General features: G+C 39.3%; 1 protein-coding gene across 1 annotated transcript in view; it reads right to left on the bottom strand.

Moving 5' to 3' along the window:
• The window catches only part of THSD7B (thrombospondin type 1 domain containing 7B), a 206028-nt gene that overhangs the window by 70288 nt on the left and 120893 nt on the right, over positions 1 to 14847 (bottom strand). The window contains exon 6 of the mRNA XM_064585817.1: positions 10198 to 10395. Within this exon, the coding sequence (XP_064441887.1) occupies positions 10198 to 10395 (198 nt within the window). The remainder of the gene's footprint in view (positions 1 to 10197; positions 10396 to 14847) is intronic.

The raw sequence follows: 14847 nt of genomic DNA, 5'->3' as shown, positions 1-14847 counted from the left end.
AATCGCGTTCCTAGTCTAGTCATATTGGCTATCCTATCAGTGAAAATTACTCCATCAGATGATAAAAGTGTTTTAATCCATATTCCTTACTTTTCCTATGTCTACATAGGAGTGAAAAGTGGGGAGATGCTATATCAGGAGTTACCAGCCAAAGGCCACATGAAACAGCCAAATGCCACTTTAAAGTACATTTCAAAATGAGAAAACAAACTTATATCCCTGTGACTAATGCTAACTAATCCCTGTTAGTAACACTAGTGGAACGCACAATGGAATAGGGAAACTCAGAGTATGCCTAGAAAGTTGGAAGTAATGGCCAGGGTGACAATATCCCATTAATTCCCACTAGAAGGTCAGGTTGACCAGGAGTACCTGGGTGGCCCAGTCGTTAAGCGTCTGCCTTCAGCTCAGGTCATGATCCCAAGGTCCTGGATCGAGCCCTGCATTGGGCTCCCTGCTGAGCAGGAAGTCTGCTTCTCCCTCTCCCACTCCCCTGCTTGTGTTACCTCTCTCGCTGTGTCTCCCTCTGTCAAATAAATAAATAAAATCTTTAGAAAAAATTCCCACTGGAAGGTCAGGTTGACCATTTAATCATATGAACTATATTTTGAAGTTTCCATACAATCTATGGTTTGTTTTGCTTTTCAAATCATGTGGACTGGGAACAGAAAGTAGACAGTCCAGTGATAATTTCAGAAGAGATAGAAAAAGAAGACTGCCTTTCTATGAGACACACAGGCACACTCAGGAACCAATTTTCTTTAAGGTATTTTCAAATCATAAAATCTGGAAAAATCAGACTGTAGTTAATGGGGTAGTAATGTTAATACAGTCATTTCCTTAGGAATCTTGGTAACAGAGAAAAAAGACAAAAGCTATCTTGCAATGTCTAGGTATGTAACAGGGTGGAAAGAGGAAGTAATTCAAAATATAATACCTGTTTATTGACAGACAATGTACAGTAAATATATTTAAACTGCATTGCAGTTCCTCTCTCTTTAGCATTTAAGTTGATTCACCATTTACATCTACTCCTCACCTTCCCATCAAACATGGATGGGGAAATGCTGATTAGAACGAGTCTCTTTTTTTCTCTTTTGGATTCCCTCATTGCCAAGCATTATTAAAATTTCACCTTTAATTTCACTGCAAGACATCTAAATGAAAGGGAATGCAGAACTTGGCTATGGGAACTCTCAAATTTAATCTCCTTTGCAGTCTGATTCCTGTAGCGTGAATAGCAGCCTGATCTTATTGGCACTTTCAACTGCAAAGTCAGGTTCATTTCAAAATTTAATACAACGTATTTGTCATCACCACACTTCCCTCGGTAAGGACATTGACACCAAACTGCTACCAGTTGGTGGTCTGAAAAAGATAGGTTGCTGAAAATGAAAATTCTCTCCTCTAAACCTAAATAACTCATCTCACATATTATGTGTCTTCTGTTTCTGCAAGAGTACACTATTGCTTTCCACTATTTGATCTTTTAGTAATCCATCTAGGTAACAATAAGGAAATAAAAGAATATTTACTCACTGCTTGCTTCTGGAAAGACAGTAATATATTTCATAGATTTCAAGAATAGCTTCCCCAGCAGGAAACAAGAAACAACATATTAGAATCAATACTATTGTTGATTCTAAGTATAAGACATGTCTGTCACTGCTGTAGCCTACTTCTGTTATACACTAACATTGTGAGGCTGCCCACGGGCCCCCTTCTGCCTAGAACAGTGTCTCTCAAAGTGTGGTCCCTACATCAGCATCACCTGGGAACTTGTTAGAAATACAAATCCTTGAGCCTCATTCTAGATCTACTAAATCAGAAACTCTGGAGAGGAGGCCATTCCATTTGTGTGTGTGTGTGTGTGTGTGTTTAATTGAAGTATAGGTGACACACAATGGTACATTAGTTTCAGGTGGACAACATAGTGATTTGATAAGTCTATTAGTTATGCTATGCTCATCACAAGTGTAGCTCCCATTGGTCATCATACACCATTAAAATACCATTGACTATATTCCCTAGGCTGTACCTTTCCTCCCCATGACTTATTCATCCCATAACTGAAAGCCTGTACTTCCCACTCCCCTTCACCCATTTTGCCACACTCCCACCCCTTCCCCTCTGGCAACCATCAGTTTGTTCTCAGTATTTATAGGTCTGTTTCTGTTTGTTTTGTTAATTCCACATATGAGTAAAATCATATGGTATTTGTCTTTCTCTGTCTGACTTATTTTGCTTAATGTAATAGGTTCATCCATGCTGATGCAAATGGCAAAATCTCATTCTTCTTTATGGTTGAGTAATAATCTATTGCATATATATACCATATATACCACATCTTCTTTATCCATTCATCTATTGACGGACACTTGGGTTGCTTCCATATCTAGGCTATTGTAAATAATGCAGCCATAAACATGCGGATGCTTAATGTCTTTTCAAAATAATGTTTTTGTTTTCTTTGGAAAAATACCCAGTAGTAGAAATAGAAATAGAATCCTATCTTAGTTCTATTTTTTAATTTTATGAGGAAACTTCATACTGTTTTCCCCAGTGGCTGCACCAATTTACATTCTCACCAGCAGTGCACAAGGGTTTTCTTTTCTCCAAATCCTCACTAGCACTTGTTATTTCTTGTCTTTTTGTGACTAGCCAGGCTGACAGGTGTAAGGTGATGATGCATTGTGGTTTTGATTTGCATTTATCTGATGACTAGTGTTTTTTATAATCCCACGGGTGATTTTAACACTGTAGTTTTTGAATGACTGATCTACAACAAAGAATATGGAGCAACATGTTCCCCAAACACTTCAGACCCATTTTCCTACACAAATAATTCCTTTAACATTCAAAAGAAGTCTGTTTTTTCTTGTTCTTACTCAGAAATATTCCAATACATCCTGGAATTCACTACAAAATAAAAACTAGCTAGCCTTCCCCCGAGAGTCATAAAATAACTCAATTGTTGGAAAACAAGACTCAGGAGGATGGTATAAGTTACCCACAATGCCTAACTGGGAAAGAAATGGGATTCAATGTTTTTTATGCTTTCACATGGGAGGACAGAAGCATTATATTGAAGCCCATCAGATATTACCAAATAACTGTAAATAGTGAGGGTTGTTCAGGGGTGCCTGGGTGGCTCAGTTGGTAAAGCATCCAACTCTTGGTTTCAGCTCAGGTCATGATCTCAGCCTGGTGGGATGGGATCGACCCCAAGTTAGGTTCCTCACTCAGCATAGAGTCTACTTGTCCCTCTCCCTCTGCTCCTCCTCCTCCTCCTCTCTCTCTAAAATAAAATTAAAAAAAAAAAAATAGTGACGGTTGTTCAAAGTATTGAATGAGCTCTCATGAGAGGCAGCACCATTTCTACCTTGGAAGCTGTTTCTTTAAATATTATCATCAATAAGGTATGACTAGAATTGGATCCTCTTTCTTCTATAGGGATGGGTCCACAAAATACCTTTGCAGGCATCCTTGTCTCAGTTTGAGTCATACCACAACCAAACCCTGTGACAAAGATTCTTGGGCAAGTATTTACTGGGGAGTAAGGCCAGAGAACCAGTGCCAGAATCGGGGATGAGACAGAAAGGGAAGGGGGCTGAGAGTGGGCGTGTGATCAAATCAGTCACCAGGATGAGTAGGTAGAGCTTCCTCTCACTGGGAGCTCTAGGAAACAGCACAGAACATGCATCTCAAGGTTACCCCATCTGAGGGGCAAGGGAGCTGGTATTTATACAACAACTCTCAATCATTGGTTGAAGGTTGCTCCCTGGGATTGTTAATTCCCTGGCACTTCTGAGTGCATATATGGACAGAGAAATTCCTCAGGCAAAGACAGCCAGGTGGTGTCAGCTGGAATTTGGGGGCTGATATGCACAGAAATGGTAAATGGCCCAGCAGATCTGAGCAGGAAACAACAGTACATGCTCTGTCTATTTCAAAAAGCCTGTCTCTGGATTTGCACTGCTAAGATAAAATGCATATCTATATTTATTCCTCTCTCCTTAGATCCCTCTGAACTCCTGGAAATACGGTTTTAAAATTCCAAAACCTTATGCAAAAGTGTGTGTGTGTGTGTTTCTTCTTGAAATATAAACAAAAAATTAATAGTATAAGAAGAAACAAAGTGATAGTTACCTTCTTGTAACATAAAAAAAAAAATCCAAATTTCTACTATACCTTCCAAAATGCACATCTTAAAAACCACATAGTTATGTCCACCAAGGTGTTATTGCTCAAAACTTTTAGAAAACTTTTATTTGAAGTTTATTTTGAGGCTCTGTATTCTCTGTGGTGGCTCTAATTTGTAGAGTCTTTTTCACAGGTTGATTGACCAAGACTATACTTGTGTGGCAAAGAAATGCCTCACCAATAATTTATTTCTTGTTCTCCCTAAAATATCAGAAAATAAATGTTGGGCTAAAATAGCAGTTAGAAAGTCTTGTAAGAAAAAGAAGAAATGTAGAAGAGAAGTAAAGCAGCACTTGTTGACCAAAATGAGATAGTGCATGATCAAAGGGTTTAGAAAATACAACTTGAAAACACAAAATATTCTGATAAATAACTTATCTGCATGGAGTTTGACCTTCTCAAAGTGATCTAAGGGACATTTCTTGAAATGTAAAGATAAAAAAATGGATAAAACAAAACTTCCACTCCAGGGCGCCTGGGTGGCTCAGTTGGTTAAGCGACTGCCTTCGGCTCAGGTCATGATCCCAGGGTCCTGGGATCGAGTCCCGCATCAGGCTTCCGGCTCAGCAGGAAGCCTGCTTCTCCCTCTCCCACTCCCCCTGCTTGTGTTCCTGCTCTCACTGTCTCTGTCTCTGTCAAATAAATAAATAAAATCTCTAAAAAAAAAAAAAAAAACTTCCACTCCAATCACAGATTTAAAAACATTAGAAAAATATTACTCTACCTCAGTTAAATGATGATTCCAGCATGCTTTCTACAATTAAAGTCCTCCTATGAATACTTACAAGCACATACCATTTTATCCAAGATTAAATATCATATTTTTGGATTGTTCAAGGTTAATGATGGAAGGCAAGAACTCCCAGAAAAATGCCTCTGAAATGAAAAGCACAGTAACACTAATGATGGGAAATCTTTCCTCAAGCTTTCTGTGCAAATATATATACCACTTAAGGAAAATATTTGCATGGAGAAAATCCAATGCAACTGAAAAAACAAGTATCCCTGTGTGCAAGAGGGCATTCCAGTAACACTGGAGAACCCTAGCTCCATGTATCTGTCAACATATGCACTTTGTTCTTCTTGCTGTATTCTACTCTGCATTACACCTACATGGGTATTTGCTTTTTCCAAGTACAGAATGTACACTGCATTACCTCTGAATAAAGATGTTTGCTGAAATATACAGACCCTTTTTTTTTCTCAAGATAACCTAGTCAGCAAATTATGGAGCAAAGCAGGTGGTGAGTACTCACGGTCTGACTGCCCCAATAAACAGCCTGGTGTTTATCCAATGGCCAGCTGGTGTCATCTGTCCACTTTGCATTATGGAGACATGAAAAATGATGAATAGGGGTCACTTCCCAACCACTAGGAATGCTGTTCACTGCCCTGGCATTATGGGAATTTTCCCAACCTGCTCTGGGAAGATGTTACATGGTAAACTTTCATCAACTGCCAATGAAACCTGGCGACAACGAACTAGTTTCATGTTTGAGAAACAAAGTTTAAAACACAGTGAATTCACTTGATAATCTAAAGGAGAAATAGGTTGGGTATGCAGTTGGCATCACACTCCATTTACTTTCAAATGCCCTCTTTGACATGGAGGAAACCTGCTTGTCAATGAGACAAGAAAAACCTATGTATATTCTATACTCAGTAGACTTCTACTGACCCAGACTAATGAGAAGATGTTGTGCAGAGGAAAGAAATCAAAGTTCATTGACCACTCAAAGTGTTAGAAATCAGATTCCAAATCAGAATACTCATTCATATAATCTGTCATACAATTTTCTTCCTAAAAATGAGTTTTACTAACCCATTGTTTGCTACAATCACAGGCCAGGTGAGAAACAGGAACTTTCAAAAGACTGGACAGAATCACTAATAAATCAAAGGAGAGAACGGGTCAAAAGAGACTTCCCACAGAGACAGCTGTAGAAATTCATAAATGACTATTTGGATGTTTGACTACATTCTTAAACCAACCCACAAGTTTTGTGTATCTCAAATTGGTATTTCCAGTCACTTACTGGCTTCAACGTGACAGAGATGTGTATTTTCAAATTTTAAGTCATTTTTTAAAAATATTTTATTTATTTATTTGACAGAGAGAGACACAGAGAGAGAGAAAACACAAACAGGGGGAGTGGGAGAGGGAGAAGCAGGCCTCCCGCGGAGCAGGGAGCCCGATGCGGGGCTTGATCCCAGGACCCTGGGATCATGACCTGAGCCGAAGGCAGACGCCCAACGACTGAGCCACCCAGGTGCCCCTCAAATTTTAAGTCATTTTAAGTTAATGACTTAAACTTCTGGGAAAGAGAAATATGTCTTCCTGGCAGCACAAATGCCCAAGAAGACACTGTCAAGAGTCCTACAGAACCCTGATCATGGCTATGTGGAAATCTCTTGGCTCCACAATCTGAATGGGATGTTGACATTTTGCAAGGATGCTGAATGTTAACTGACATATATATATATATGTAATTAGCAGGCTTCTAGCCTGATGAGACTTCATACCAGTTTTTGTTTTTGTTTTTTTCAACCAAAACGAAGATATTTCTTTTGGTCTTATCCACTTAACTCTAAATAAAGTCTGAAATAAAGGGCATATACAACAATTAATAAATTCAGATGATGAAAAGAAAACTGTCAAATGTTACAAGAAAAATATTCACAGCTGATTTATTAAATATATCTCAACCTTTTTCTTTCTCTCTAAGCATTTAAATGAGTGTCAATTCCTGTAGGTATGGAAAGACTACGATAACATGTGGAGAGTCAAAGAGGAGCACTTCTCTGCTAAACTTCTATCAAAAGTCATCCAGAATTGCACAGAAGCTGAATTGCAAAATGTGCAACCAGACTACATTTTCAACTTCTCACTAGACAAAAGACTGCTTCAGCTACCAGGAAGCCAGCATGTTCTCATAAGCATGACCCTTGCTGATATCCCACAAATGATTAGGGAGCCATTCAGGTATGTAAAAACCACAAAGACTTCATGGAACTGATATGAACCAGTAGTAATTTCTATTTCTCCCCACAGAAATTGAGAGTGTAGGTCAATGTTGAAAATTAGTCCCTTCATAGGAATAAGACAAACAAACAAACCAACTCTAGAAGTGCTCTACAATGGTAAAATCGATACCTCTGAAAAAAAGGATTCTATATCCATTTTCAGTGGCTGAGGAAGTGTGGGGGGAGGAGGGGCAGTTTCCCCACACCACACCACGGAACTCTCCAACACCAGCTCGGTGTCCTAATATTCAACTCAATTCTGACGCTACCTAGAAGTAGTATCTGATTCCACAGGTAAAAGGCTCAGTCCTAAAAGACTGCCCTCCATTTCCGAGGCCAACTGTAAGCCCAGGTGAGCTATACTTCTAACTAACCAGCTACAAATCGGAGGTTCCAACATCCCTCTCTGAGGATGCCAATCGCAAGTCCACATTAAAACATTAAAAATGGTTACCTGTACTTCAGACCAATGGGCTATAAATCAGAGGTTCCCACAACCCCCTCCTTGGCTTTGATTAATTTGCCAGAGTGGCTCACAGAATTCAGGAAATGTGTTTTACTTAGTAGGTGACCAGTTTATTGTGAAAGGATGTAACTCAGGAATAGCCAGATAGAAGAGATGCATAGGTATAGGGAAAGGGCACAGGGTTTCTACCCACCATGTTCTCCAAATCTCCAAGTGTTCACCAACCTGGAAGCTCTCTGGGCCCCCAATCCTTTTGGGTTTTTATGGAGGCTTCTTTACGTATGTATGATTGATTAAATCATTGGTCACTGGTGTTGGATTCAACTTCTAGCCCTTCTCCCCTACCTGGAAATCATTTGGAAACCATTTGGTTTGGTTCCTCTGGCAACCAGCTCCCATCCTTAGGTGCTTTCCACAAATCACCTCATTAACATAAACCCAGTTGTGGAGGAAGGCAGCTTGTTAGGCTTGTTATGAATAACAACACACCTATTCCTTTTCTTTTCTTTTCTTTTCTTTTGAGTCAAAACACACCCATTTCACCTATCTGGAAGCGATTTCAGCAACTGAGGGCAAGAGAACAAATGTAACCAAAGATGCCGCCTTGCTCTTATTACTCAGAAAGTTCCAAGAGTTTTAGCAGCTCTGTGCCAGAAATGGGAAGAATATTTATTTCTAATTATAGATCACAATGTAACCCTCTGCAATACTACAGAAGGCACAGAACAAACTGTGAAAAAGTCCTCAGCCCTATAGACATAACATATCATGACAAGCCTCTAATATCTGCTATGAGATGACAAAGCCTGACAGGCATTTTTCATTAGGACTCAACCATACAAATGATCTTGTTTCCACAGCGGGAGGTTGGGAGGAAGAAGTAGTATGGTTATTCTAATACTCATTATTCTTTTCATATTTTGTAAGAATGCTCTTTGCACAATTCCCCCAGGGCAGAGAACAGTAATAAATGTGCATTATAAGTAAAATAAGCTTATACCTTATTTTGAATGGTTATGTGCCAGATACTTCACTAATCACTTTTATATAACCAATTTAACTCTCACAATCTGAGAGTGAAAAGTAGGTTTTATTACCCCCATTTTAAAGCCAAGGGAAAGTATGCTTCCACAAGTTAATTAATTTTCCTGAGATTGTCTAGCAGGTGAGTAGCAGACTTGAAATTCCAACCTGGCTGACTTTAGACTCCAGGTTCAAACCTTTATACTATTCTTCCTGAATTCAAAGAAAAGCAACACAAAAGTGACCTTATTTGCCTCTGTTAATAAATTATACATATATTACCACAATTCAAAAATTATTTGGTAATATTAGAAGCCACTATTAGTTGTAACTACTCAGTCAAAAAGGATGTAGCTAATACAATATGTTGTTGACCTCTATTTAATTAAACAAATACCTTTCATGAGATAACTGATTACACTGCTTGATAATGTATATATCTGTCCAATTATGGCAGTGGTTAAAAAGAAAGAAGAACTGATAAAAAGAAGGAAGAAATAAAGAAGAGGGAGGAAGGAAAGAAAGGAAGAAAGTGAGAGAGAAAAGGGCATGGAGGGAGTGAAAGAGGGAAAGTGAGAAAGGGGGGTCATGGGGGAGACAGAAGGAGGGAGAAAAGGAAACCATTGCTGAATGTCAATCCCATGTGGAAGCCACTCTGAATAGCCACTCTGAATCCACTTTGTAATTTCCTTGGGTTCTATGGATTACACTTCACTTCATAAGTCAAAACATTTCACTCCACACACCAAGAGCATTATAAATGGGATAGACACACTTGATATTCTTCCAAGAGACTGATTTTTTTTTCTAAACTGTAAGATAAAGGTTTAAAATGTCACTTTTCTCATTCCCATGTAACTTACATATTTTCTAAATCACCCTTCATTTCAAACAACCTATTGTACTAGAAGCTTGGCAATGAAGGAAAGACACCACCTTTAACAGTTTTGTAAATCTTGACAATTTATATGTAAAAATGGTTCCTTAGAAATGTCAGTATTATGTCTAGAACTGATTCTGGTCAAATGCTATATAAATGAAAAGATTTGGTTTTTTTTTTTTCTTTAACTTGGAGAGAATTGCAGCCTTGAAATCTTTACAAGGTATAGTATTTGTTAATAATATATAAAAGCATGTTACATATCGACCTCAAAAAAGGCAAATAAAACTTATTTGGTATTGATAAGTTGAAGACTACCCAGAGGAATTCTGTATGCTCTGTCTTGATAAATTGAAAACTGCAGAGAAAGCTCTAGGTTCACTGTATTGCATTTAGGAATAATCATATAGTTTTCTTTCGGAGTATGCGGCCTTATAATAAATCAAGGCAAAAGCTTACCTTGCAGCAATGTGGCATCTGACTTCAATATAAGTATTCAAAGGTAGGAAAGCTGTGTTTCTCTCCCTTGGGAGAATGACCTGTTAGAGAGCGGTCACGTCATAGGGCAGATCACTTAGCAACACGTTTCTTTGCCACATACCTCGGTCATTCTGGCAGATGGCCTTCAGGATGCGATGCCCCAGGCCACATTTTCCATGATCAGGGATACAGATCCCTTCAGACGCCAGCCATCGGTAACACACTGGATCCTCACAAGGAACAGACTCCACCAAATGAGGGCAGTGGCCTGCCGGCCCTGTGGATTCCATGAGAACATGGCGCCGTCTCAGTCTAAACCCTGAAAGGAAAGAAAAACAAAAGTTTCACAGGATTCCATCTTTATCCATCAGAAGAAAAGCAACCGCAACTAGAAAAGAGATGAAACTTTTATTTCATTCTCTATAGTTCCAAAAGGTGTATTATTTTAAGGTGTTTTCTATTATGGAAAATGGAAGGGGGATACGAAAAGAAAGGGAAAGAAAATGGACAAGAACTAGAGCAGAAAATCTGTCCTCCAAGACTTAACAACCTTGGAGAGGCCACACATAATCAAATGGAGTAGTAAGTAGCTTATGCCCAATGGCCTCCATAACCATTAGAAGTAAATGAAGACTCTCAGAAAGAGCCTCAACATAGATAAATCCACATTTTATTTTTTTCTGTTGTTCTTGACATTCTGATTACTCCGCATTAGCTGAAATGCATCTCCATTTTGGCATATCCTTGGTAACCAAGAAATTCACAGCGTTATGCCCTGAGATTTCCCTGCCTCCCTTCCCTGAGATTTCCAGGTCAGCCTGCTCTATGAGGACAGTACCTCTTTGGACCACATTCCCCACCTTGGCTCGACATGGGTCCCTGGACTATTATTCAGTTAAAATAAATGTAATGTGGGACTAGGGCCCAGTGCCTGACTATAATAAGGATATAAATGGGCCTTACACACTACGAGCTTACAGATCCACAAAGTCAGTGTTGCAAGAGTCAAGCAGGTACAAATTGAGGGAAACGAGTCAACCATACAACTGCAGAGGGTGCTGAGGTGTGCAGTGAAGTGGAGGGTTGCTCTAAAACAGCTTTTGTGGACTGTTGCCATGAGGGAATGTGGACTCTCTGTTAACTAATCTTCTAATTTTTGTCCAAGAAGATGAAATTCCAAGTTGTGTTTTGTTTTTATATGATATCTCTCCATGTTTAACTAACTTATCTTCTTAAAAAACAAAGTGGCCTAAAAGAAAAAAAAAGTGACTGAGAACTAGATACGACCCTTTAGTCTGTGAGTTTTCTATTTCTGGCCCTTACGACACATCACTTTTGAAGGCTATGCCTGCCTTCCATGGATTTCATATTTTACTTCCATTCTCTCATGCACCAAATTCTGTTTACCAGTTTAATTCCTTTAATTCCTTTTATTTTTAACAAAACCGATCTTATTGGGTGATAACATTTTAAGGAATTATTCACTTATTCCTCTGGGTAGTTCAAGGAGAGACAGACAGACATACTGACAGATAGACTGTGATAGGAAAATAGAGAGTATGAGAACACTGAATTCCCAGCATGAGAGTTAGATACCCCCACTACCCTTCCCACAAGAGGCGGGGAGAAGGACAAGTTAGGGAGCATGAGAGGTAACAAAGCCAGGTATAAGCCTCTCCCAGATTTCCCGAGGCCATGCCTATCTTCCCACCAATAGTAATGAAATGAAAAGGTTCTAAAGCTCAAGGCGTAGTTGGCAAAAGACGGGCTCCTGGAAAACCGCACAGCCCAGGAGATTTGAACTAATGGACACATGGTTTTAGGCCACAAGAGGGAGCCGAGCTTCCTTAGAATATTACAGGACTGGACAAGGATTTTTAGATTAAGTCTCAAGTGTTTTATCTGGGTTTTTTTGGTCCAAGGTTAACCTATGAACTCCTTCCCCCCCCCCATTTATTTATTTATTTATTTATTTATTTATTTATTTATTTATTTATTTATTTTATTTATTTAGAAAGGGGGAGAGAGAGGGAGAAAAGGGAGGGGACGGCCAGAGGGGGAGGGAGAGAGAGAAACTTAAGCAGGCTCCACACCCAGCACAGAGCCTGACAGGGGGCTCGATCTCACAACCCTGAGATCATGACCTCAGCCAAAATCCAGAGTGGGACACTTAACCTACTGACCCACTCAGGAGCCCCTGAGCTCCTTTTAAGAGGGATTCTTCGATTCTTACGTTGACGATCAGCCACGTGGGGGAAGGCATTCAGCCAATCAGAGACCACATTCATGATCATGGCATTGAAAATATTAAGGTCAGGGACAATTAAAATAATAGATGGCTTCTTCCATACTTCATACCTATAAATCTGTATCATTAATTAGTTAAAACAAAATCTTCAGAAGGTTCAGCTCCCTTCCTGAGCCACCTTCAGAAGAGACACAGGAAACATACAAGGTTTCCAACTACACTTGATAGTCATCCAATTACAATGAGCTCCAAGTGCTCACCGCCACACAACTTGGATGACTTCTATTCTTACATGTAATGTCCATATGCTGCTTATTTACAATCTTATGTTTGTCCTTGTTTAGTTCATCTGTTTGAGCAGGACAAAGCATGGGTCTCCATGATTTATAAGTTTTAACAACTGTCTCAGAAACTTGGTCATCTTTGCTGAGGATTCTGGGTGTCCTAGTACCTAGAGCTTAATGCCATTGAGAGGTATGTGCAGTTTCCCTCTATAAATCAAATTGCATCCATCTCATCGTAAATCTATAGAGTACATCTCCTTAGTCAATAAATTCTTCCAGTCTTTCATTTGTGCTGCCCTTGTCCTGACTGTAACTAGGATCAAATCACAGCACAAGCTCAGCATAAAACAAAAACCTTGGAGTCTCTTGTTAGTGCTTAACTTTAATCACACACATGTTCATGCCTGCAATAGACATCAGGCTTCCCCTGGGTGCTTCTGTTCTGAAAGATACACAACTGCCAAGTCCGCAGTGGCTGGGGCCAGCCAACCACTTACCTTCATTTACCGAATTCCATATTAACCAGATCGTATCATTCAGTAAACATTAACTGCCATATGTAGATCATTGTAATGTACTGTGGGAAGCCACAAGAGGAACAGAAAACATAAATCTATTCTTCACAGAACATATAGTCCAACAAGAGGAAAAGGCGCATGCATTAATTAAACATCTACCCTATCCCAAGATGGTGCCAGCCACTTTACTTATATTACCCCAAATTAAAAAATCTTCAAAACTATTTTGCAAGTTGTTATTCTCATTTTATGCATGTGAAAACTAAGATCAGATGAGACGTTACTACTGCTCCCAAGGCTCATTATTGATTAAATGGATATGTATGAAATTCAGCCAAGGACTTTTTGAGTCATCACCTCTTCATGAGAAAGCATTCAAGTCAGCTCTTGTGCGTGATGTGTTCTAGCCCCACTCCATACAGTGAATCTGCAGGGACTATGCATCATTTCCTCCAAAGGAAGGTGGGTGTATGATTGGATAGTGGAATTTTAGGCACGAGGCATCAAGAAGGAGTTTTAATAATCACTTAATGACTATAGATTCAATCCACTTTTAATGAAACTGGTATTTGCAGGATTTTTTTTCTTTCATGAACCCAAAGTTTAGTATATATTCTACTGGCTTACTATTTATTCTACTGAATTTTAGAAAAGAGTGAATTGTGGGTTGGGGAGAGAAAAGGGACAAAGCACAAATGGCAGAAGATGGGCCAAAGTTTTTTTAAATGAAGCCATGGGAAAATTAAAGGAGACATGGGAGGTAAATCTAGGTCTGAGGATTGTACCTCCTCAGGTGCTAGTGTCCCCGAAGTGTCCCCATAAGCTTCTCCGGAGCTATGTATGGCCAATACTGTGTCTCCACACTAACACCACTGGACAGGCTTGAAGCAGCAGCTTGCAGGTTGACTGAGGATGACAGAAGCTTATTCCATCTCAGGCATCCATGTGCTCCTCATCTCTGGCAGCTTTGGGCATGGGGTAACAACTCTGAACAAAAGACCCTGAGCACATTGATTCCAGCTCTTTAGAAACCAACCACCATTCCTGCAAGTGCAGCATTTTACAGTATCATTATTAGTTTGCACCCTGCTGTGAATACAGAAAATAAGAAAAAGCAATGATAGGGCAATGGTGATTATGAGAACTCTCAACACTTAGAATGAGAAGTAGGCACACACCCCCACCCCCACTCCTAACACACACAGACATAAAACAAAAAAGGAAAAGAAAAAACTATAGCATACATATTTTCTGTAACAAAGCAAAATGATTTTATAGACTTCTCATTAAAAGTGGATCTATGTAGCAGGCAAGGATGGAAAATGGAAATTTTCCCCCACTGTTGTTATATAAGATCTAATACAGGCAGTATTTTCCTGATTTGGCGTGTTATCTAAATTGATTTGTTTCAGAGCATAAAAGACTGTCTTTGTTAAGAGAGTCATGGCTTCTCAGTTTCAAGATGTCTTTTCCTATGGGGATTTTAGAACTTTAAATGTGTGACTTGGGGGTAAGACCATACTGGGGGTGTTAAGGAACCCGTGAAGTCCTACCACATAAGCAGTTACCTATTGTGACACTGTATCGGGAAGCCTCCACCAAATTTTTCTTTAAAACAACTTCTGTAGGCAAGGATGTCTTTCTAGAATATGTCTGAAAGGGACAAGGATGTCATATAAATGTATGTCTCTGTATCAAAAAGAATTTTTAAAAATGTATCA

Source organism: Mirounga angustirostris, unplaced genomic scaffold (assembly GCF_029215605.1).
Source record: "Mirounga angustirostris isolate CCGP_5_RB_7025 unplaced genomic scaffold, mMirAng1.0.hap1 SCAF_3, whole genome shotgun sequence".
Classification (NCBI taxonomy): Eukaryota; Metazoa; Chordata; class Mammalia; order Carnivora; family Phocidae; genus Mirounga; species Mirounga angustirostris.
This window is presented reverse-complemented; position numbering and strand designations above follow the sequence as displayed.